Source organism: Carassius auratus, unplaced genomic scaffold (assembly GCF_003368295.1).
Source record: "Carassius auratus strain Wakin unplaced genomic scaffold, ASM336829v1 scaf_tig00216674, whole genome shotgun sequence".
NCBI classification, from domain to species: domain Eukaryota; kingdom Metazoa; phylum Chordata; class Actinopteri; order Cypriniformes; family Cyprinidae; genus Carassius; species Carassius auratus.
This window is the reverse complement of record NW_020528685.1, coordinates 104,375-129,637: the sequence shown is the minus strand read 5'-3', so window position 1 is coordinate 129,637 and position 25,263 is coordinate 104,375. Positions and strand designations below refer to the sequence as shown.

The window sequence follows — 25,263 nt, the reverse complement described above, 5'->3', positions numbered from 1 at the left end:
TGGCATAGGGTGGCAAATGCCACCCTAAAAGAAAGCCTTGCCACCCCTGTGGCCACCCCAATTGGCAGCAACGAATTAAAGGTTATGGCCAATTTGAAAATTTACAAGCGCGAATCTTTTGTGATTCGTGATCCCGCTCCGAACTCCTGAACTGATTCAAATGATTTGCGATCCCCAAACTGACTCACATGATTCGCGAATCCGCTTTGAACTCCCGAACTGACTCAAATGATTCGCGAACGCGCTACGAACTCCTGAACTGATTCAAATGATTCGCGATCCCGGTCCGAACTCCCGAACTGACTCAAATGATCCGCGAAGCCGCTCCGAACTCTCGAATTGATTCAAATGATCCGCGAAGCCGCTCCGAACTCCCGAACTGATTCAAATGATTTGCGATCCCCAAACTGACTCAAATGATCCGCGAAGCCGCTCCGAACTCTCGAATTGATTAAAATGATTTGCGAAGCCGCTCCGAACTCCCGAACTGATTCAAACGATTTGCGATCCCCAAACTGACTCAAATGATTCGCGAACCCGCTCCGAACTCCCAAACTGACTCAAATGATTCGCGATCCCCATAACTGACTCAAATGATTCGCGATCTCGCTCCGAACTCCCAAACTGACTCAAATGATTCGCGATCCCCATACCTGACTCAAATGATTCGCGATCCCGCTACGAACTCCCAAACTGACTCAAATGATTCGCGATCCCCATACCTGACTCAAATGATTCGCGATCCCGCTACGAACTCCCAAACTGACTCAAATGATTCGCGATCCCGCTCCGAACTCCCAAACTGACTCAAATGATTCGCGATCCCCATAACTGACTCAAATGATTCGCGAACCCGCTCCGAACTCCCAAACTGACTCAAATGATTCGCGATCCCCATAACTGACTCAAATGATTCGCGAACCCGCTCCGAACTCCCGAACTGACTCAATCTGCCTAGGGCACCAACTCCCAGAGGGGGCACCATCCCAGTTGCTCAAAAAAAAAAAAAAAAACTTCCGCCATTCTCCCATCCACGGCGCGCTCGCAACCGCTTGCACACCTCATGTTTGCGGCTGAATGTTCATAATTGATGGATGAATCCAATCCAGCTTAGAGAAAAGAGAATTGAATGTTTGATATTTATTAAAATAATCTGTAAATCATATGTAAATTATGCTACTCTTTCACATGGGTTCAAACGCAAATTTGAGGAGAAAGACTTGCAGTCATAAAACAATTGTAATGTTTTCATCTAGGTGTCAGCTACAATGCACACCTTATATATTTTTAATATATATTAAAATAAAGTATAAATCATTTAGATAAAAATGAGGCCCGTTTATCACTTTCAGGCACATTCCTGTGAAAGTTTTTTTTTAGGTTCCCTTACGAATAACACCACTAATCATCGTTCTTGTAGCCATGGCAACTGCAAATTAACCATGGTTTTGTTACTTCAAATAATAATTTACAAAGTATTATTATACTGTTTTTTTGTTTGTTTGTTTGTTTGTTTTTTGCTATAAAAACAGACCTAGGCCATCAATAGCCTTTAAAATGACTTAAAATGCATTATATAAAAAATAATAATTCAATAATGATTGGTTAATAATAACACTGTTAATACATAATGTAGGCAAATACAAAATAAACAATTTATGTACATGTTATTACAAATGCCATGTGATTGCTGCTGTTACACTTACAGGACGATCAAATCCTTGTTTAGGCTACTGACCAAACAATTAATTCAAATATTCACTAAATCTTTCATTTTTGGACCCTTTTTGCTCTAGATGACATAGGCTTTATAATTTCTTCAACAAAAAACGTGCATATCACAACCCTTACAAAAATAAACCATGGTTTTATCATAGTAAAACTGCTTAATTTCCTTTTGCATGGTTTCTGAATGCTTGAGACTATAAAATAAATTAGAGTCATAAAAAAGTTCTAGCCACAGGTAAATGACGAGAGCTACAATTGTGATTTGTAAATAATACAATTTATTCAGTAAGTTTTTTATTTGATTAAAGTTCTATTTTCACCCCTAAAATAGGTGATTTTTCCATCATCATATTTGAGGAAGGGGGCACAACAATACATTCCTCCTTAGGGCACACATTTGGCCAGCAGCGGCCCTGAAGGTGTTGTTATACATGTCTCTGGGAATGTGTGCTCTACTACACACACACACACACACACACACACACACACACTGAAGCATGCGTGGTGTTTTCAGCTCTTCACTATATTGACGCATGATGTATGCTACACATGTGCACAGCGCTATGAGAGGATTTCACCATTTCATTTGATAAAACTATTGTCATTCGTTCGTATCGTATACACAGACTGACAGTAACAGCCATGTCTTTATAACCACCTGTCAAAATAACATTTCGGAATAACTTGAAGAAATTCAAACAGAAATATAGTACTATTGCACAGTAGAGTATGCTATACTTCTAGTAGGCCTAATAGCTAATAATAATAGTTAATTAAAAAACACAGAAACTCTGGTTACAACCCACCAAAATAAAAGTTTGGTCTAACTCAAAGAAATTATGTTAGAAATTGCTTAGTAAAATATACTTAAAAAAAGATATACTAAAACAATATTTTAAAGGAATATCACACAAGTTTTCATAGATAGTTTTAATTTAAACTTGCCAAAACAATAACACCATGTTTTTCAAAAAACTATTTCTAAAAGTACATTTGTATTTGTGCCTATAATGCTTATTTATTTATTATTATTGCCAGCTAATAAAACCTATGCTTCAGGGACCATATTCATATTACATCTAAGGTTAAATATAGCTCTTAACTGGTTGAGTTAGATGCCCCCTTCTCGCCACCCCATCAATATTTTTCTAGATTCGCCCCGTACATATATATATATATATATATATATATATATATATAATATAATATAATATACACAGAACACACATTTAATGTAAACAAAACATTTTGTGACAATTCGGTCTCTCGTGACAAACCGGAAGAGGTATTATTGGAACTTTGTCCCTTTAAGGGTTTGTGCCCCAGGGTCATTAAATATGTATCTAACAATCCATGTCTTTATTTGACACTCATATGCTATAATTTCTTGACCGGATCATGATGAGATGTGCTTCTGATGTGTCTCTCATCTTCTCCAGATGATCTTTTTCTCGTCCATGTGTTAAGACTGTGCTTTTCAATCTCTGCAGATGATTTAATCAGAAATGGCTTGAAATGATTCTGTTGTGTATTTTGCCACCTTTGTCTGAATTAAACTAACAACCTATAGTTTGAGAGAGACTTTTGCATCAAATTATTACTTGTTTTTTATGTTCATAATGTGCATGAAGATTTATTCTTCACCATTAGTAATTCTAATAAAGTAACGACCAGAATTAGTCATTATATCTACTATATAGTGACTGTAAATAAATAATGGACTTTATAACGGTATTTTTATTTTATCATGTAAGCTTTTACCACTGTAAATCATTTCTGTGCTGGAGAGAGTCGAAGAGAGTTTACGTGATGACGAACGTCGCGGTGTTGCCATAGCGACAGAAGCGTCCGCCGGAAGTGAGGAGGAACGGAGCGCGATGGCGGACGAGGCGATGAAAACGGTGAGAAATTATCTTTTTTTCATCAAAACACAACAACTCCTGATATTTACTCGTCTTCGTGATGGTTTATGATAGTCTGGAGCCGCCGTTCTACTTTATTTGTGTTATTTAGTTGCTCGTCAGATTAAATATACGTTATCTGCAAAGAGTAAACAAACCGACAGATTTACGTTTTAAAAAACACACGTAACGTTAACCGTTATATTTTATTCATATTTCGTTTAATCTTGAACAGCAAAGACTGTCAAAAAAGATTTCAAATGAGTGTTACATAAAGAAAATCAAGTTTATATTAGGACCATTAAGATTTCATATATATATATGTAACGTTATTCATGACCGTTAACCACATATTACGTCAGTCACAAATATTGTCATCACTGTAATAAAAGTAAATTGATGTAATAGAAATTATTTATAAATCATGGTAGCAAAAAATTTGTCAAAACATATATTAATTCATAATTAGCTTCTTATAATAATTTCTTTTCATAATTAGTTTCTTATGATTCTTTTTGTAAAATATTAAATATTAAAATGCATAATATTAGTCAGCAGTCAGCATTTATTTATCAAATGCACAACAGTGAGGTTATCTCTGCTCCTAAATAAATAAATACTAAATTAAATAAACAACGAGAATCCATGTAAAATTATAAATTACAGAGAGAACTATATATGAATATGGAAATATCAATATAAAACTGGGTTAATGTTCATTATAGCACACTGAATTTGATTACTATATTACATTTGTTCTTTGTGTAGGATGTGCAGCTGCCTGTGGCCACAGACCTGAAGAAACCTCGTCCAAAGAAAGGTCAGAATCTCTGGAGTATATATATATATATATATATATATATGTATATATATATATATATGTGTATATATATATATATATATATATATATATATATATATATATATATATATATATATATACTCCACTATATATATATATATTAATAATATAAATTATTGAAAAATTCAGTTTTGATTTCTGAAGTACTGCAAAACCACGTTGCTTTATCTGCTCATCCTGTGGGTGGCGCTGTTTGCCTTTGTTTTCCCCTTCGGCCCAGTTTTTCAGTGAAGAGGATTAGGGCTCAGAGCGAAAAGTCTTTCCAGGAATAGAACGGATTGAGATCAGATTTTACCAGGGGGCTTGTAAGCAAGAGGAGAAGGATGTTTGGCTCCTTTTGTTCTGGGGCCCGCTGGATTCGGGACGAGTCTTGTGCGGCCCCCCACTGCGAGAAGAGTCCGCTGCGGCTCACAGCAAGCCTGTCTGCCCTCTATATCCAAAATAGAAGCAGATTTTTCAATGCTGCCTTTGATATTTGCATTTTCATGATTAGAGCAGTTAATGTCCTACACAAGATGAAACAGCCGGAATAAGCCTCATCTCATTATTCTCTGGCCTAAAAAAGTTTCTGAACAGTTGAGTCAACGTTAAAATGTTTTAATGTCCTTCCGATACATATGAAATATCAAAACAAGTGTCTTTTATTGTAAAGAATGTTGTACAATAAAACTTCCCAAGCAAAACATTTTTTGAACATTATTACATCCCGCAGCATTTGCCGTGACATTCAGACATGTTTTAAGTGTCTAGGCTCTTTTGTGCATTGTTGCATACATACAGTATATACATTCATCTCTGTCTGCAGCTCCTGAGCTTCCGATCCTGGAGAGGAGAAACTGGCTTATACATCTGCATTATATCCGCAAAGATTATGAGACCTGCAAGGTAAAGCCAGAAGACCTACAGAGAGCGTTTAATTGCTGTAGAATACTCTTAATAATGTTTAAGATTTATGTTCCTTCTGTTTTCAGGCCATTATTAAAGAACAGCTGCATGAAACTCAAGGCATGTGTGAATATGCTGTGTATGTGCAAGGTCAGTGTAAAGTACACAGTAAAAAAAAAAATATATATATATATATAACACCCCCCACCTTTCCCCCAGTTTGCTTCCTTATTATCCAAAAAAAGCACCAAAAAATTATTCTTTAAAAAAAAAAACTAAAATAGTTTGTCAATGATACTCAACACTACATATGTTTCCATTCAAAGATGCAAATTTAACTTGTGTGCAAAACTGGAATATCGCATAAAACATTTGCGAATAAAGCATTATATTTATTAATTTTCATATCGAATAAAGAACTTGCTCTTCAGAGAGAGCAGATGTAACACAATAAATGCTGTCATTGCTTTTAGAGGTGCGTACCTGCTGTTTAAGAATGCAGTCATGTAGGACAGTAATTTTACAGAAATACTTTGATGACAGACTTTCCCCAGGCATTTCAGAACGACCAAAACAACATATAGATGCTGTGAACGAAATCGTTCCACTAGTTAGTCAAGTTATCTCGTCACATGACTTTTTCAATGCGTATGATGGAATTTATTCAATAAATGTGTTTCCATCATAGTTTAGCACATTTTTTCTTATTGGATAAAAAGTTTATCCAACTCAGTTTTGCGCATACATTTTTAATGCACATTTTTAGAACTTTTGTGCATCTTGATGTTTCCATCCAGCATTTTTTTTTTCTTTTCATGTGATCATCCAGAATGCACATGGAAATAGGTGGATGGAAACATATCTACTGTTTCACACACATCTGTAGATTTAAAGAGTGGTATGTGGTACTCAGCAGTGAGCAGTACACTACTGCTTTTTTCCAAACACAGTCGATGTGTCTCAGTTTATCTGGTGAATACCTGCTCTGTGTGTGTGTGTGTGTGTGTGTGTGCAGCTCTGATCATGCGGTTAGAGGGGAAGATCCAGCAGTCTCTGGAGTTGTTCCAGAGTTGTGCCATCCTCAACCCCAAAAGCTCAGACAACCTCAAGCAAGTGGCACGATCCCTGTAAGCTGTAGCCCATACACACACAACCATTGTTTAAAATCACTAAAACACCTCTCTCTGTATTTATGTGGTGTGTCTGTTTGACCTGGTCTGGATCTGTGTAAACTGAATAGAAAATGAAGATATGTGTTATTTTATGAACTGTTTGTTCTGTGTTTAGTTTCCTGTTAGGGAAGCACAAAGCAGCTATCGAGGTTTATAATGAAGCAGCACGTCTCAATCAGAAAGACTGGGTAAGTACACTTCTGTCCTGAGTGCTGTCTGATGAGTGTGTATTTTAAAAGGTTAGTTCACCCAAAAATGAATCAACTCCAATTATTTACGCACTCTTATGTTGTTCCAGACCTGTATGTGCAAATGTCTTCACACCGCTCTTTTACATACATTTTTTGTGATGAGATTAATCGCATCCGAAATAAAAGTTTTTGTTTATGTAATAAACAATATTACATATATAAATACACACACATGCATGTAGGTATATGTTTTGTTTAATATTAATAATATTATTTGATATTAATAATATTTATGTATAATGTACATATATACATATAAATACATGTAAATATTTTTAAAAAATATATATATACTGTATATGTGTGTGTTTATATACAGGTATACAGAATACATTTTTCACAGTACACACACATATATTACATAAACAAAAACTTTTATTTTGGATGCCATTAATCGCAATGACATCACTAGTTTTTTTTTTTTTTTTTTACATATTTATTTATTGGTTAAGTTAGTGTTTATATTTATTTATTTAAATAGTAGGGGTTAGGGTTTATAGTTTATATTTTGTTCATTTATTTATATTTGTCAAGTAAGCAGTTATTGTATTTTTTTTTTTTAATGTACTTATTTAGTTATTTATTATTAGTTATTCTATTCGATTACTCTTTATTTTATTTATTTAATATTATATGAGTTGTGTTTATGAATATGTGTTTTTATTGTATTGATTTATTGTTTTTTTTAATTTTATTTGTTTAATTATTCTCATTTATTCATAGTTAAATTTTGCGTTAGAGCCTATATTTCATATTTTTGTCTATTTAGTATTTATTTATTTAAATTGTTAGGTTAGGAGTTAGGGTTTATATATTTTTGTGTGTATTTTATTTAGTTGTTTTGATTTACTATTTTTATTATATGTATTTAAATATAAACAGCCGATTTCCATTCACTTTTATTATACAGAGAAAAAAAAAGCATTTTCTTTGGATTGCAGGGTTTTAATTCCACAGATCTGGTGTGATCTGGATTTGTGTGTGTGTGTGTGTGTGTGTGTGTGTGTGTACTTTAGTTTGACAATAAACAAATGAGATGCCTGTGAAATACTACATAAAAGTGTGATTGTTTTGACCTGCAGGAAATCAGCCATAATCTGGGCGTTTGCTACATCTACACCAAAGACTTCAGGAGTGTAAGTGCAGCTAGTTGTGTTTTTTTCAATATCTGCCATGTTACTGCAGTATATACGTTTTTTAACACACTTCCTTCTCTTTTATTGGCTGTATGAAAGAATCCAGATTTGGCAGAGGATAGTCTTCATCTATGTGAGAGAATCTTGTTTCACATGTCCTCATCTGATGTTGTGCTAAACATGTTCTCCCTCTGTCTTCAGGCCGAAGAACAGTTAAACTTGGCATTGCAGCTGAATAAACACGATCTGACCTACATGATGCTGGGAAAGATCCACTTACTGCAGGGCGACACAGAGAAAGCCACTGACGTCTACAAGAGCGCCGTGGAGTACGTCTCAATACACAACCTCACTTTTAAGCACACATTTATTCAACAGGGTACTTTACATTCATCAAGAGCATCCAGAGACAGTAAAGTTTGGCGAACCTTCATTTGTTTTCGCTCTAAAGTGTGTTTTATGTTTAATACACACACTTTATGCTTTTTTATCTTCTTAAAATCGCTTTATTGCGAGTCATGTGAGCGTTCGATCTGAAGCTGCTGGGACCTCCAGACATGTTTTATCATGTTTTGTCACCAGTCACATTTGACTAAAAGAGTCAACACACTTTCTCTTGAAGTGTCTGAAGTCTTGTGTTTGTGGTGACTTACCCAGAATGCATTTCATCAGTTTTTTATTTTCGGTCATGTTTCGCACAACGTGAGTAAAGATGTACGAGACAGTTTTGTTGCCAGAGAGCAACTTCAGACGCCTGGAGATGCTCTCAGCGTGTCGCTCTGCCACGGCGCAGATAAGACGCCCAAGGCAGCAAAGCATGCTGGGATCAGTGAGGCGCTCATAGCTGTAATTAATCTCATTTACTGTCTCACTGTGACCGCGCGAACCTCTCTCTTTTTTCTTTTTCTCTCTTTCTACCTTGTGTGTTTTTTCTTTTCTCTTTGTCTTTTAAAGGCTCTCAGAAAAGCCCCTGAGGACTTGCTGAAGGAGTCTGTTTTCCTCCTTAAAGGGACAGTTCACCCAAAAACTGTCATTATTTACTCACCCTCGTGTTGTTTCAAACCCAGAACACTTCCTTTCTTCAGTGCGAAAGAAAAGTAGGCTGAATCTTCTCGCTGCTCTTGTGCATACAACGAGTACTGCTGTCAAAAAGCGCCAAAAAAGATGCAAAAGCAGAAATAAATCTATCATAACAGTAGTCAAGATAACTTGAGCAGTCAAATCATAGCTTCTGTGTGGAATGGACAAAAATTGAAGTAGGTTATTTCTGGGTAGTTGATGACAAATTATTTGAATTATTTATTTAGTTATTTGTTTATTTTTATGAATTAATTACATTTTGAATTGACCTTTTAGTCCACTCTGCTAAGTTAATTAATAAATTGATTATATTTATTTTTAAATTAGCTCATGAATGAATGTATTTTATTCAAAAGTGATTTATGAATCAAATTTATTTGTAAATTAACTATAAATTCAGAACAATAAATGCAATGTATACTTATTATAATAATTACAAAAACAGTACTTTCTTATTATTCAATATTGAATCTTTACAATTATTAGTATATATAAAATATATATAAAATAGTTCACATGTATTATTAATTTAAATATACATAATATCATATATATTTATAATGTAATATATATATATATATATATATATATATATATATATAAAATCTGTAAATTTTGTCCAAATAGATTACAGTTTGATGATATTTTGTCACTATATAACAATTATTATTCAAATAAATTGTCAAAATATGTGTGAATTATCTATAAATAGTTTATAGTTTCATGTTTATGACAATATATATTTAAATAATAATAACTATTATTATAATTATTATTTTCATCGTGATTGTTGTTGGTTTTTTTTACATTATGGTAACAAGAGTTTGGTGAAAATAATAAGAACGCTTAATCCTATTAGTCAGAATATTGTCCAAATCCTAAAGCAATCAATAAAGCTCTTCTCTGTCTAAAAGCAAAATTTCTTAGGTCCTTATGTTTTATAATACTTTATTTCCCGGAGCTTTTTTTTTGAGTTTTTTTGGGGTCAGCTACTTCTGTAAAAACACCTTTTTTTTTTTAAGTTCAACAACTGAAAGTGCAAAAGGAATCACTAATCTGCTTTTCTCAGCGTGAATCCAACGATTTGATGACTCTTGATTACTGTTGTTGACTTTCCTCTCTTGCCGGAGAGCAGAAATGGAGATGACTCTGAAAAACTCTCCTCCCCTTGTCCACACACACACACACACACACACTCAGACATCAGAGACCCGCGGGGAGCTCTAAGCCGGAGTGTGTGTGTGTGTGTTTGAGACCTCCTCATTATCGCAGCCCTCCCACCGAGCTGATGAATTAGTAACGTGCAGCAGTGGGACGCGCCGTAATGAGAGGAGCTTTCCGAGCTCCCACTTTTCCACCCGCTTCACCTCGCGATAGCGGGAAGATGTGCCTCACAGTACTGAATTAATAACATGAGCCGCTCAAACACACACGTGATGGAGGAGCTTTCGCTGCTTTCATCATTCTCATGTCTCCTGCCACACTCTCAATCTGAATCAATAATCGTGCATTCAACTCCCCCTCAAATCAGCTCATAGTAAGATGGGATCTAAGAGACCTAAAGCCCCTAAAATCTGATTGGTCGATTGAAGTGTGATACTTTGAATGCAAATCCAACAATCAACATTGTGTCATCCTTCAAATCCGATGTTTGGGAATGTTTGTAATGCCAGCTGGAGCCAAATGTGCTTCCTCGTCAGGAGAGTAATGTCAGATTGTCTTAAAAACACTTCACATAAAGTTCATCCTTTTGATTTTGGGTTAAAATATTCCCTGTTATGTCTATCTGTGTCCTTCTCAGATTCTCTCCAGAGAACACGGAGCTGTTGACTACACTGGGACTGCTGTACATGCAGGTGTTCATCACAACATCCATCTAGACTCGGATACATACAGTTTTAGGATGCAGAACGCAGATGCAGGTGTTTTAGCAGTGTGTTTGTTTACTTCTGTCTTGTGTTGTCTTCTCATTAGCTTGGGAAATACCAGAAAGCTTTTGAGCACCTCGGAAACGCTTTGACATACGACCCCAATAACTTCAAGGTGGGATAGTTTCAAGGAGTTTTGTTCTTTCGAACTTTTACTAACTGTCTCTGAAGTGTCATTAACTGTGAGTGTGTGTGTGTGTGTGTGTGTTCAGGCCATCCTCGCGGCCGGCAGTATGATGCAGACTCATGGAGATTATGACGTGGCCATGAATAAGTACCGTGTGGCGGCGTACTCCGTCCCTGAGAGCCCACCGCTCTGGAATAACATCGGGATGTGCTTCTTTGGCAAAAAGAAATACGTGGCTGTGAGTTAGAGACTGTCACCAGCACATTTCGTGCTTTTCTTTGACCTGTTTTACCTTTCTTCCCCGCTGTCTCTCTCCTGCAGGCCATCAGCTGTCTGAAGAGGGCAAACTATCTATCTCCATTTGATTGGAAGATCCTGTATAATCTGGGTTTGGTTCATCTCACCATGCAGCAGTACGCATCAGCTTTCCACTTTCTGAGCGCCGCCATCAACCTGCGGCCGCGCATGAGCGAACTCTACATGCTACTGGCCGGTAAATATATCAAAAACTACTGCTGAAGGAGTCTGACATAGTTTTATAAACATGCAACGTGCTGCTTTTCTTTTTATTACATAAAAAAAAAAATTAAAAGTGTAACTTAACGTAAAAAAAAATACATTTAAAAAATATAAACAATAAAAAAAAAACTTACTGAAAAAAGACAGTAATAAAGTAATAAGATAGTATGTGTTAATTTAGCTTTTTATTTAATACAAATTATTATATTTATAAATGTTTTTTCAACATTTACTAAAAAAGGTCATATTTTTAAATAGAATAGTAGCTTTTTAACTAATTAAATTATTAATGTGTAACTTTACATAAAAAATAATAATGTAAATAATATTTTTATAATTTGATTTTTATATAAATAATAATGTATTGTGATATTTAAATTTATTTTAAAATTAAAAACATAAAAAAAAGTGTATTAAGGCAATAAAAATATATTATATTAATAATATATTGTACACAAAAATATACACATTTAAATCATCCATGTATGAGCATGTTTCCATCATTAATTTGTTTTATTTAATTTATATAAAAAAATTATTTGTTACTTCTAAAAAATAAAAATGCCTTATGCTATTAAATATATTTTAAAATTAATATTAAAAATAAATAAGGTGTTACTTTACATTAAAAATAATAATCTGATAACAACTGCTGCTGTTTGAAATAGATTTTTTAAAGGTAAAATGATGTATTTTTGCTGTTTACTTTATTTACTTAATTCTTTACATTAAAAATGAATGCAATTATGCACTTTAATTTTATATATATATATATATATATATATATATATATTTATATATTTATTTTTTATTTTTGTAAAAGAACAGTTCCTTTAAAGAACCGTGTAAATGTGAGAATCAGTATCTGTCCAGATGAACTGAATTAGATTATTTCTGCTGTGACCCTCCTCAGTTGCTCTGACCAATCTGGACGACGCAGATAACGCCCGCAGGTCTTACGAGCAGGCGGTCCAGCTGGATGAGTATGTACTTCACACACTGATCTGTGCTGGTAGATCTGTAACACACAGGACTAGTTGAGTTAAAGTGAGTGTATTCTGTCTGGCAGATCGAACCTGCTGGTGAACCTGAACTTTGCGGTGTTCCTGTATAATCAGGGCGATAAGAAGGCCGCCCTGCTGCAGTTTCAAGAGATGGAGGGAAAAGTCAACTCTCAGGTTGACAGTAACATTAACACTGAGTTTGACCCAGAGGTACTGAACCCTAGTCTTATTCTGACCTAAATCTGTCTATCAAGACCAACACCTAGTGTTACAAAACAATCCTTCTGCTCATTTGTTTAATACAGTGACAGATAAAATTGAAACAACTTTTATTTATTATTATTATTATTATTAAAAACAGTATAGCCATGATGTGAGAAAACGGGAATTTTACTACTAAATGCAAAATGAAAACTTTTAAATTAAATTTTGATTTAACAGTTTTTGTTATTTTGATAAGATTATTAAATATATAATGCCCACAAACTATATTGAATCTAACAATTTAAAATCAAAATCAATATAATAAATACCATTATATTTGAGTTCTTTACCATTTAAAAATATATATAAATCTCTGCATTTATAATAATCATTTATAGTTTTGCTTAATGTAAATGTAAATATATATATATATACACACACAGAAAAAAATATAAAATTATTATAATTATGAAAAATTTAACGCAACACTTTTTTTTGCCCACATTATTATTATTTTTATTAATTAATTCATCTGTTCTTCTTCATTATGTAAGTCTGGTAATTATTCAATCTGATTTTTACTAATGATGATTCACACACACACACTCTTTCTCAACAGCTGGTTGAAATGGCTCAGAAACTGGGCGCCGCTCTGCAGGCGGGTGAGAACCTGTACTGGAGCAAACCGGGCAAAGACAGCAAGACCAGCCAGCGGTCATCCTCCAGCAAACCCAGCAGCTCCCAGCAGCCCCTGGGCACCAACCAGGCCCTCGGTCAGGCCATGTCTTCAGCCGCAGGCTACAGCAAGAGCATGCAGATCACTGCAGGTGCTGAAGCGCTCAGCCCATCAACTTCACGTCATTAACACAGATCAGTGCACCCTAACGCTCCGTCTTCCCCTCCAGAGCCAGAAGCGGACGTGAGCAGTGCCCCGTCTCCCCCTACAGTCGATCCCGGAGAGCCTGAGCCCGAGGACGAGGACGAGGACGAGGTAGAGGAGACAGCCGAACCGGCCAAACTCAAAGAGAAGAAGAGTAAACCCAAAGCAGTGGCTGAATAGAGCTCAAACTAGATCCAAGGCTGAAGAGGTTTATCAGAACTTATCAGTACACAGCGTTTATATATAGTGGAATTAGAGTTACAATGGCAGATCTTTAGATGTCTGTTTGAATGGTGCATTATATTAATGTAGACAGTTCATTTGTGTCTTTCCACCTTTAGAAAAAATAGAACTGCATAAGAAGTGTTGCATAAAAAGCATGTCCTTGTTTTGTCTTTTAACTGAATGAAATCCAATACTATTTTTTATTTAATTTTTGCTCATTTTGAGATGCTGGTTCCAGAAATAGTGCCAAGCATATCACATTTTCACACAAAAAAATAAGAGCATTCTGGCTTTTGACAACTATTTGTAAGGTGAAAAATTATTGTATCATATCATAACCGGCAGAAAAACTGGGTAATAAAATTAAATTGGGTAATATTTGGATTTATTTTTAAGATTCGGGTCTGTGTAATACAAAGAAACTGAGTCATTTTATATCCAGTACAGAAGTGTTTTATTTATATAAAAATATTCCATACTCAAGTTAACAGAGCTATTATTTCTAGTCTCAACATTTATGATTGAAGGACGTTTTGCCCAGTAACTCTTAAAGACTTTGTTGCATAATCACGTGTGCAAACTAGAACCCTAAAACATTTGATCTAGTCAAAATAAGTTTCATGAATGTGAACTTTCTGTTAGTTTCTCACACCACCACTCAACGTTTGCAGCATCTGAACAAGAAAACCTTTCAAGTCCCCTCTTTTGTTGGTTTGAGAAACTAACAGCATCAATAATGTAGTGTTACAGAAATACAGTACAAAACATGATCCATGAGGTTCATGATCCGAGGCATTTCTCACAGTTATTGCCTCATTCAGGAAACACAAACACAATTGTGTGAAAAGTGTTCATAAAACCATTCGTGGCTCATTTCTAAAACTGCATTAGTTAAAAAGCCTCAAAATGGGTTTAATGCTGGTTTAAGACAGATGATAATTCACAGAGATTAATTAGTACATCTCAAATAAAACAATAAAAATCATACGTCAGAAGTGTTTGGATGGTACATGGTAACTTCATGACTCATAAGAATAAATGACAGATTCATTATGTGTAACCTTTAAAAACAGGAAGCATCATAAATCACAACAGTCGTCATTAATGCCACCTACACTACATACAGACCAAACCAGAACGAATGGGAAATATTTACCATTTCTCTTATTATATACAAATAATGCTGGCTCCAATTTACAAAAACCTACAGCTAGATTCCCATCTTGAAGAACATTAAGATTAAGACGAGAATAATGAATGGTATTTAATCATATGTGCAGTAAATGATGGCCACAATCCCGAGAGGTAAACTGATGATCTAAACTATTAACTAATATTAAGGAATTATTTTGACTTTAGATTGACCCTGGAATCATTTGTTTTTAATTTCATTATGTTAAGAGAACTTAAGGAAGCGTGTTTCTGCCAGTGAATAAAAAATGAAGAGAGGTAATTGCCAGTTTACATCTCGGAATTCTGACTTTTTTCAAAATTCCGTGTTTACATCTCGGAATTCTGACTTTTTTCAAAATTCCGTGTTTACATCTCGGAATTCTGACTTTTTTTCACAATTCAGTGTTTACATCTCAGAATTTTGACTTTTTTCACAATTCCATGTTTACATCTCGCAATTCTGACTTTTTTTTTCACGATTCCGTGTTTACATCTCGGAATTCTGACTTTTTTTTTCACGATTCCGTGTTTACATCTCGGAATTCTGACTTTTTTCGTAGTTGGCAGTTTATATCTTGCAAATCCTGATTTTTTTCCGCAAAACTGCGATTTTATATCACAAAATTCTGTCTTTATCTCGCAATTCAGAGAAAAAAAGTCGCAATTACTTTTTTAGTTTTTATTCAGTGGCAGTAATATGCTTCCATAAGAACTTAATGTTACTTAGCTTAAGGGAAAAATAATGCATCACTGGATAAACCTGGTAAACCTGATGGGCTTCCGGTTCTGCTACTAATTAACATTCATAACCCAAATAAAGGAGTGTTTGGAAGTACAATGGAGATTTGGGACGTTTAAGACTCTAAAATCATTCTCTCGTTCGCTTTCATTCGTCCCAATAGCAGCTGCAGGTCTTGTACACCTGTTAACCAGAGTATGATCTCCTCTTATTATAGTTTTAAAAAAGTTCTTCCAGAAATACAAATTCTGTCATCATTTACTCACCGAAAACGGAGTTTGACTTCTGGACAATTTCTAATGTAATAAAGAAGGTCGTTTAGGTTTAAAGGTGAGCAAATTATGACAGAATGTTCATCTTTGTTTAAAGAACCTGGCTCACGTCGTCACGTTCAGTGCCGTCTTTCACAATGTGATTTTAGACAAAAGTAGCAACCAAAAAAAAAAAAAAAAACAAAGAGTGCCCTGCACCTCAAACTTGTTTTGCTCTGAAAAACATCCCTTCGTTTGATTCCCCCTAAGTCTGTTTCCCCAGCTTTAAGACCTAATGTTGAGGACATATCTTCAAAAGGATGAATGAGAGGCGTCTCTTAGAGCTCAGGCTGAGGCGTGACCTCTGAAAACAGAAGGCCTTCAGCTGAAATGGCGTCGCCCAATCCCACAGTCCTCAGAGGCTGTTTGCACACCAGGACAGGTGTGAGATGGAATGAAACGTTTCCTCTGCGCCACACGGTGACCGGTCGGGTCGGGTCCACCGTTAGACTCTTCCTCGGCTCTGAGAAGGAGCTGTAGAAGCTCAGCGGTGCCTTGAGGACCACCTTCGTGACATCTACCGCTTGCAGACCGCAGGCTTGACTGCTGGCCACACGGGCGCCTGCGGCCACCGCCGCCTCCTGGTTTCCCCAGTGGCCGTCCACCGTAGCCAGGATGTGGTACGCTAGCGTGTGGAAGTGGATCCGGGTCAGGTCGGCTTCAGATTCTGGGTCCACCCGGCCCTGCTGCTCCAGGACCCAGAGCAGGATGTCGCTGACGCGGCCCACATCGGGGATGCCGTCCCAGGAAGTGAGGTCAGCGTGAGGTCCACCTCCGGACTGAGTCAAAAACAGCAGCTCCTGTTCGTTCAGACCAATGGAGTTCACGATGGGCAAGACCTGCTAACAGAAGAGCACAGAATACCTTGTCGTTCTGCTTTGATTTGTACTAGAATTTATTTTCTTTAATTGACTGATATATACAAAGGCTACCTCATAAGATTTGAGCAATTTTCCAGTAGTTTGTGATAAGGATTAATAAGCAATTTGTTTGATTATAGAGCTGGCACTCAAAAGGTTAAATTTTTGTGTCTAAGATTCTTTTAAATATTTTTGAAACAAGTCTGTTCTGCTCACCAAAGCTGCATTTACTGTTAACAAATACAGTAAAAACAGCAATATTGTGAAGTAGTATTATAACTTAAAATAACTTAAATTATATAAAAAAAAATACTTCATTTATTTAAGAATGTAATCAATTCTATAATATTTCAGGACTGCAAATCACTCAAATAAAACTAATTGTAAAAGGATCTCAAAAAAGTGATAAAAAAAAAGTAGCATTTAAATAAAAGTAACATTGTAGCAATGGAAAACTATATGGAGTGACTTTTATAAGTAACATTTTGCCAACACTGTTGTATACCACCACCAACAATCCTTCCTTCATTAAACCTACACATTTACCTCCTGCAGGATCAGGTTCATGTAGTCTCGGTCAGTCATACTGGCCAGCTCCAGGTGGATGGGCACCTCGTTCCTCACGTCTGAGATGGCCACCACCGCCTGCAGGAAGTCAGAACACAGTGCTTGAGAACAGTGTCCAACAAACCTCAAAATACCTCCTTTACACTGTCAGAACAGCATAATACGACCTGTCAAAAGTTTCAGAACCATCCATTTAATTTATATGTAACTACACTGACTCAGATAGGCACTTAAGGGTTTTCTGGGCTCACACCTCTTTCAGTCGTTCCTCCCAAAGGTCCCGGCCCATTCCTTCCATCATATGCAGTCCGGACAGAACCACCAGATCCGGCTGGAACTCGTCCAGACTGGCCACGAATGTCTCCAGCGTGCTCATTTCACCGTTGGACACGTCATGGGACAGGATGAAGCGGCTAGCCTGAGGAGCTCTCGAGGAACCCCACTGTTCACCTGTCAGAGAGGAACCGCTCAGAGACACAAAAACCCAACGGTACCAATGTGCCATGGAGTACATCTTATAATACTCACATTTCAAATGTGTCATGTGACAGAAATGACGTGATATGTGGATGTGGTTTTGAGTGGGTCGCTCTCACCTGACTTGTACTCCAGGATCAGGTGGAACTCATCCATCTCCTGCAGAGATTCTGGTGGGACTATGATCTGTTCATCCAGCATTTCATGAAGCTTCGGCCCCACCGGACCACATAAGAGGACCTGAGAGAAAACAGCACACTTCAGTAAACTATAATCAGGTATGAATGGGCTGCTTCTGCTCTTTAAAGAATGATCAAACTTGTTATATGAAGGAATTTTCGGACATTTTGACATAAAACCATGACCTTCCAGGACCGAAGTTGCCCATCCCTGATCTAGGATGTAGAGGAGTTTGATTCTTCATCAGATTTGGAGATATGTAGCATTCTATCATTTGCTTACTAATGGAAGTGAATGGGTGCCGTCAGAAGGAGAGTCCAAACAGCTGATAAGAACATCACAATAATCCACACTCCAGTCCATCAATTAATGACTTGAGAAGAAAAAAGCTGTGTGTTTGTAAGAAACAAATCCATCATTAAGACATTTTTAACTTCAAACCATTGCTTCCTGCTAAAATATGAGTCCACCTCTATCCTAATATTACTTTCTCCAGTGAAAAGGTCATCTGGTAAGAGAGACAAATGCACTGATCAAACACCGTTTACAAGTCAAAACAGCTCTAAACAAATCTGCGAGTGGATTTTTGATGTGAGAGGACAACAGGGGATGGAAATTTTCACTGGAGGAAGCATTATTATGGATTGTTGACTCGTATTTTGCCCAAAAGCCAATGGTTTGGTGATGGTTTAAGGTTAAAACACCTTAATGATGGATTTGTTTCTTACAAACACACACACATAAGTACATTAATTGATGGTCTGGAGTCATATGGATTACTTGTGGTGTTTTTGGACTCTCATTCTGACGGCACCCATTCACATCCATTGGTGAGAAAGTGATGCAATGCTACATTTCTCCAAATTTGATAAAGAAAAACTCATCTACAACTTGGGACGGCCTGAGGGTGAGTACATGTTCAGCACATTTTAATTGTCATTGGGCTGAACTGTTCCTTTAAGCGTCTAGTGAAGCCATGATGTAAGCTTGTAACAAATACTTACTACAAGTTCTGGGTTAGACGCCAGTTTCTGGCCAATAAGAGCAGCATTTCCACCAACATAAAGCTGCAAGAGACAAAAAAAAATCAGTTTTTATTCAAATTAAAATGATTTATTACAAGTGTATTTTGGAGCAAACGATTCTGTTATGTGACTCATTATATTTTGAAAAAGACTTCTCCTCTGACAATTTCAGATTTTCTGTCAAGTTACGATAGAAACATTTTCTAAAATGTTATAAGAAAAAAAAATTGTGTTACATTATTGCATATCATTTTCATGAAAACGTGCGTATAATATAATGCATATAATTTGTCGTGAAAACAGCCTGTCATAAGACTCATGGTCCAGCCACTGTGTCTTTTAATTACCGCTGATTATGCCAAATTAAATCTGACACAGAAACTCAATTCCCCTCCGGACCCTCTCGTGTGCATTCAGATGAAACTGTCAGATCTCAAGGGCCAGATCCATTTACAGCGCATGCCAAAATTAAACTAGATATTATAGGACATATGCAGACTCAGTGCTCTATGGATGTCTGAATGGAGAGAGTCTGGATTTCACCACACTAAGGCCTGAATCAGAGCAGTCAAACTCGCTGGACAGGATTTAGTTTGCTCAGAGACCAGCTAATCTCTGTCCAGTCACCTTCTATTCATGGCCTGAGGGAAAACAATGTGGTACAGACCACAGAACCCCCTCCTACTGTCATAAAAGACTTCATCTCGCACCTGAGCGCCGGGATATTCAGCAGCCGCCCGTGCGATCCTTTGAAAAACCTCCTTATCTGAGAAGAAGCGCTCTGCAGCAGCGCCCTTCCCCATGTAGTGGATGAAGGCCTCTTTCAGGTCCTCTTTGCCGTGTAGGACCACATGGTCTCTGCCGGATCCAGGTTCGAGAGCGAGCGCCTGCAGCAGCCCCACCCCGGACACCACCACATCCACACAGGCGTTCACCCTGACAGAGGAAACAAAGGCATGATGGGAAGGGCTCTAGAACAAACACACCCGCACGTGTTCAGACCTGCTGCGTAATATGTGACCCGAATGTGAACAAAACACTGATCAGATGAATGAATTAACGAAAGCATCAAAACATAATGAAGAAACAAATGAATGCCTTAATATGAAATTACTAAAACTAAAAAATAAAAACACAAACAGACAGACAGAAACAACAGTGGAACTGAAGAATGAATGGGGTAAAAAAATAAAAAATAAAATAATGAACAAACGATCATCCGAAGGAAAGGACTGATCAAATGAACAATGTGTGCTCTGTCAGGGTAACTCACCCCACTGCCACTCTCGCCCAGCGTCGGGCCGGAGCCGTGATGAGGGTCTGCCAGGCGCGTGCGATGGCCTCCTCCAGCGTCGGGGGGCGGGGCTCGGAGCTGTCACTCGGCTCCATCTGCGGGAGAGATTCACTGACGTAGTTCAGCACACGGGCCGGCAGCTCCGGGTCAGTGTGGTACAGATACCCCATCCCCAACGCCAGCAGCGCCACCAGCACGGCCTTCCTCCACATGACCTCGACACACACACACACACGGCCTGTGAACACACACTCACTCATTTCATCATGGGCTCTGACTGGGGCCTCTATTTAAATGGCTTTTTCGGCATTGTAACATGTATCGTGGCAAAACTTATTTTTTGGACATGTAACATGGTTATTCCATACTTTTTGGCATGTACCATTGCAATACAATGTTATTTTGGACATGTACCATGATAAATTTATGCTTTTGTGGACATGTAACATGGTAAACCCATGTATTTGAACATGTAGCATGGTAAAATCATGTTTTTGTGGACATGTAACATGGTGAAACCATGTTTTGTGGACATGTTACATCCTAAAACCATGTTTTTTTATATGTAATATGGTAAACCCATGTTTTTAAACATGCATCATGGTAAATAAGTTTTTTTTAAACATGCATCATGGTCAAGCCGTGTTTTTGCAACATGATAAAACCATGTTTTTGTGGACATGTAACATCCTAAAACCATGTTTTTAGGACATATAACATAGTAAACCCATGATTTTGTGGACCTGTAACATGGTAAACCCGTGTATTTGAACATGCAGCATGGTAAAATCATGTTTTTGTGGGCATGTAACATGTTTTGTGGACATGTGACATGGTGAAACCATGTTTTTTCAACATGTATCATGGTAGTATGTTTTTGGACATACACCATTGTCATACCATGTTTTCCGACACCTTACTTATGCATAATCAAAAAACATGACATTTCCATGATACAATATTAATACCATACTTCTGGACATGTATCATGATAAGACTTTTTTTTTTGGACATACTGTGGCACTATCGTGTTTTCATGACAGTGGACGTACCATAGTAATACCATGTTGTGTTGTGCTCTTTCACAGGAAGTAGACTTTATATGTACCACTGAAATCAATGCTTATCTATTTATAACACTAGAGTGAGCAGTACATGATCACAGATCTCTCTCCATATATATCATCTCTGTTTGACAGGTTCATTAGACTGAAAGCTGATAATTATGCAACTAAAATCCGTAACAAAGTAACATCAGCAGCAGGCTAGTGCTAACAGCCCATTTCTGCTCATGTTTGGGGCTTTAAATCAACGCGACAAATAAATTCACACATCAGACCGTGATTACCTCGTGCAAAATGGTATAGTAGCTAAAATAACATTTCTGGTTAGTAAGTTACAGGTTTGAGTGAAATCAATGAGCTAACATGAGCTAGCCCCATAGCCAATAAACCACCACTTTACACAGCAATAAACAGGACAGTCACTTTTATCTTTAAGATAATATAATCGAAACACTCATCGAACAGATGGGCAGATCACTAACCTGACAAAAGATACTCGCAGACGACACGAAAGAGAGTGTGTATGTGGTGAAGTTGAGTTGTGTCACCCTTCTGAGATATCGCTTGAGGAAAGTCTCTCAGTTAGTGACTAGCCGCTCCACTCTTACATGTCACGCCATCGATTAGTAAGTGTTCAAATCAAATCTTATTGGGATCAGAGATAAAATTACAAATTAAATTAAACGAAGAGCTAATTTATGTTACAAAATGCAAAAAAAAAAAAAAAAGTCCAAATGCCTGCTATTGTCAGTGTTTAACGTTGTAAATGTTTGTTGGCTTTTGTCTAACTGCAGCTAGAGCGAACCAAATGAACAAATCAGAGGCTCCGCCGAGCATCAGTGACGTAACCGGAACATTACGTTGAGTGGATACACTGACGCAAAGTGAAAACATCTTTACCCGGCGCCACGTCTAAATTATTGGAGCACAGCGAGTTTTAATATATATATATATATATATATATATATAGGATACACCTTAAGCAACTCTCTCTCTCTCTCTCTCTCTCTCTCTAAACTGCTTTTATTGTTTGTTTCATCTTGACCTGATTTACAACATTATCTTTAGTGAGGCTAATCAGAGTTTGTGTAGCAATTAAACTTGCTGCAACTTTTGTCAATACGTAATTACAAGTAGAGCATGACAGGTTATTTTTTTTCGGCTTCCAAATGTATATATTTTACTGTGAACCCCAGAGACGCAAACTCATTTACTTGATATGGATTTTGGATGTGTGGATGGCAATGCAGCAGTTTATAAAATAAACAAGAACACAGTCAGCAAATACTAACAGTGTTACATCAGTTTATCTCAGAGCAGTTCACTAGTGCTGGATTCTGTTCATCAGCATTTCTTCCTAAGACCCAGTACTACAGAAATGCCATATTTTCAGGACATTTTACTGTGGTTATACAATGTTTGAACAACAAATATGATAGTAGCATTAGGAATGAGTTCTCATGTTGGTCAGCAGGGGGCGGTGTTTTCCCTTTAGTGATTGAAGTAAAGACCAAAGCAGCTCCTGACATAAATACATTTGGAGTGGATTATTAGATTTATACAACTAGAACTCTACGTATGATGACCTCCTATAATAATATCAGCGTTGTAATAAATATCTTTACCAATAAATCATTCAAGTGATCGATAAAATCTTTGCATCGACAAAACAAAGGTTCCTACAATTTGAACCGTTTTTTTTATAAATGTACACATCTCAAAATATTATTTATTACAAGTGTATCATTAAAACGACAGTGTTTTATAAAAAATAAAAAAAAAATCAAGGTCAACTTGAGTATTTTTACGGACAGTTTCGTGAGGTGAATTTGAACAGATTGAGCGCCAAAACTCACCTACAAAATTCCTACGAAAATGATCCCTTAGAAAATGGTGTAAAAAGTCATAAACTGATTGTTGGTTTAGACTACAGTTAGATTAAAACATTTTGTCAGAGGTTCTCTTTAGGGAGTGAATTTGAGAGGCACTTATGAAGCGACTCAGTGGAGCAAAACACCTTTAACAGTGGCTTCACGCTCTCTGTAAACAGGAAGGCAAGACATTGAGAATAACTCGTGTAAACAATCATTTTAGTGGTGGAATACTTGTGCATTTTTAAAGCAGTTATCTAAATCGGAGTAACTTAGTCAATGCACCACAGGTATGATGGGCCTTCAAGTACAAGTACTTCAAGCTTGGATTTGGCAATGGAATAAAAAATAAATAATTTTGACTTTTTATCTCAAAATACAGCCTCTTTTGTCCCAATTAAGAAATAAACTCAGAATTCAAAATTTCTTGCAATTCTAAATTTTTTCCTTAAGATTCCAAGTTTATTTATCACAATTCTGTTTTGGCCTGTTTTCTCGCAAATCTAAGAAAAAGTCAGGATTGCGAAATATAAACTCAAATTTTTTTTATTTTTTTCATAACTATGAGATTATATCTCACAAATTAGACTTTTTCTTGCAATTCTGATTAAAAAGTCAGGATTGCGAAATATAAACTGAGAATTCTGACTCTCATATGAGATTATATCTCGCAATTCTGACTCTATTCCTTGCAATTCTGATTTCATATTTCCCAAATTAGACTTTTTCTCGCAATTCTGATAAAAAATCTGAATTGCGAGATATAAAGTCAGAATTCAGACTGCAGAGCTTATATCACAATCTCACAATTCTGGATTTTTTATTTTAATTCTGAGAAAAAATCAGTAGTAATAATTCCAAGAAAAGGTTTAGTCTAAAACAAATTGCAAGATACTGTACAAACTCAGACTTTCATTCTCGCAGTTCCAAGTTAAATATCTAATTTTTAACTTCACTGAACAAATTTGGAAATCCAGATGATCAGATTGTTGCAGTGACCGTTTTTTTTTTTTTTTTTTTCATTTAATCCTGTGGCAGAAACAAGCTTCAATAACAAACACAACTTTAATCTTAATATGAATTTAACCTTTCGAATAATAAAATTTTATATTCTCAATGTCATCTGACTTATTAGTCTATTTTTACTTCCCATGATGAGAAACTTCAATAGAAACATCACAGCAAGGTTTACACTTAGATGTTTAACAACTTAGAAATCCTTTAAATCTTCGGCAATCAAAGTTGAACACTTAAAACACGGGACGCCAGCGTAGAGCACCAATTCAGTGAACTTCAACTTCCCAGAGACTCAAAGAGCTTGTATTTTACTGCAGAAGTGTTTTCACCGTCTCATCTTTGATCTCTGTGCTTTCCTGAAATATTCCTCACTAATAGTTTCGTTTCAACACATTTTTCTCTCAGGGTTGGATCTGTCGTAGGATGCCTTTGATACTGGTCTGAAAAATGCGGGGGAACGAGTGAGAATTGCCTCACAATTTAACTTACGGCAGATTAAAGGTATATCAAAGAGACTGGACGAGGCCTGGCGAAAACGATTAGCAGCAAATCTGCGGGAGGAAATGGACGGCTTAACCGATTTCATAGTGGAGTCAAGTTAGAACAGAATCAGAGATTAAAACTCACTCACTCTTTCACACACACAAACGATGGCATCTCAGCATGAGCGTATTAATAATTCATCATCGGCCTCCAGTGTTTGCCCTTGATTACGAACACTGGACCTGCTCAAACGGCCATTAATCTGGAAATAATGATCACAGAGATGCTGTCAGTTGCTGT

The 25,263-nt window shown here is 36.6% G+C and overlaps 2 protein-coding genes across 4 annotated transcripts; one reads left to right on the top strand and one right to left on the bottom strand.

Annotated features, from left to right (window-relative positions):
* Window positions 1-3,561: 3,561 nt before the first annotated feature.
* Window positions 3,562-14,078, top strand: LOC113098793 (Bardet-Biedl syndrome 4 protein). Its single transcript, XM_026263879.1, has 16 exons — window positions 3,562-3,629; window positions 4,398-4,449; window positions 5,297-5,376; window positions 5,463-5,526; window positions 6,392-6,503; window positions 6,664-6,736; window positions 7,882-7,935; window positions 8,137-8,264; window positions 10,817-10,871; window positions 10,990-11,058; window positions 11,156-11,308; window positions 11,392-11,563; window positions 12,503-12,572; window positions 12,659-12,803; window positions 13,417-13,624; window positions 13,703-14,078. Exons 1-16 carry the CDS (start codon window positions 3,606-3,608, stop codon window positions 13,855-13,857), a joined length of 1,614 nt encoding a protein of 537 aa, XP_026119664.1. The 5' UTR covers window positions 3,562-3,605; the 3' UTR covers window positions 13,858-14,078.
* Window positions 14,079-14,337: 259 nt separating this feature from the next.
* On the bottom strand, window positions 14,338-22,390 carry LOC113098794 (ADP-dependent glucokinase-like). Of its 3 annotated transcripts, none has more exons than XM_026263881.1 (8): window positions 22,075-22,390; window positions 20,508-20,743; window positions 19,945-20,170; window positions 19,214-19,276; window positions 18,149-18,269; window positions 17,806-18,002; window positions 17,532-17,630; window positions 14,338-16,967 (listed from the first exon to the last, which is right to left on the bottom strand). In XM_026263881.1, the coding sequence occupies exons 2-8, from the start codon at window positions 20,738-20,740 to the stop codon at window positions 16,404-16,406; spliced, it is 1,503 nt and encodes a 500-aa protein (XP_026119666.1). In that variant the 5' UTR covers window positions 20,741-20,743; window positions 22,075-22,390; the 3' UTR covers window positions 14,338-16,403. The 3 variants fall into 3 exon arrangements, with proteins under 3 accessions (XP_026119666.1, XP_026119665.1, XP_026119667.1); XM_026263880.1 differs by having other exon boundaries at window positions 20,508-20,766; window positions 22,075-22,387; XM_026263882.1 differs by having other exon boundaries at window positions 14,338-16,964; window positions 20,508-20,766; window positions 22,075-22,386.
* Between the last annotated feature and the right edge of the window lie 2,873 nt (window positions 22,391-25,263).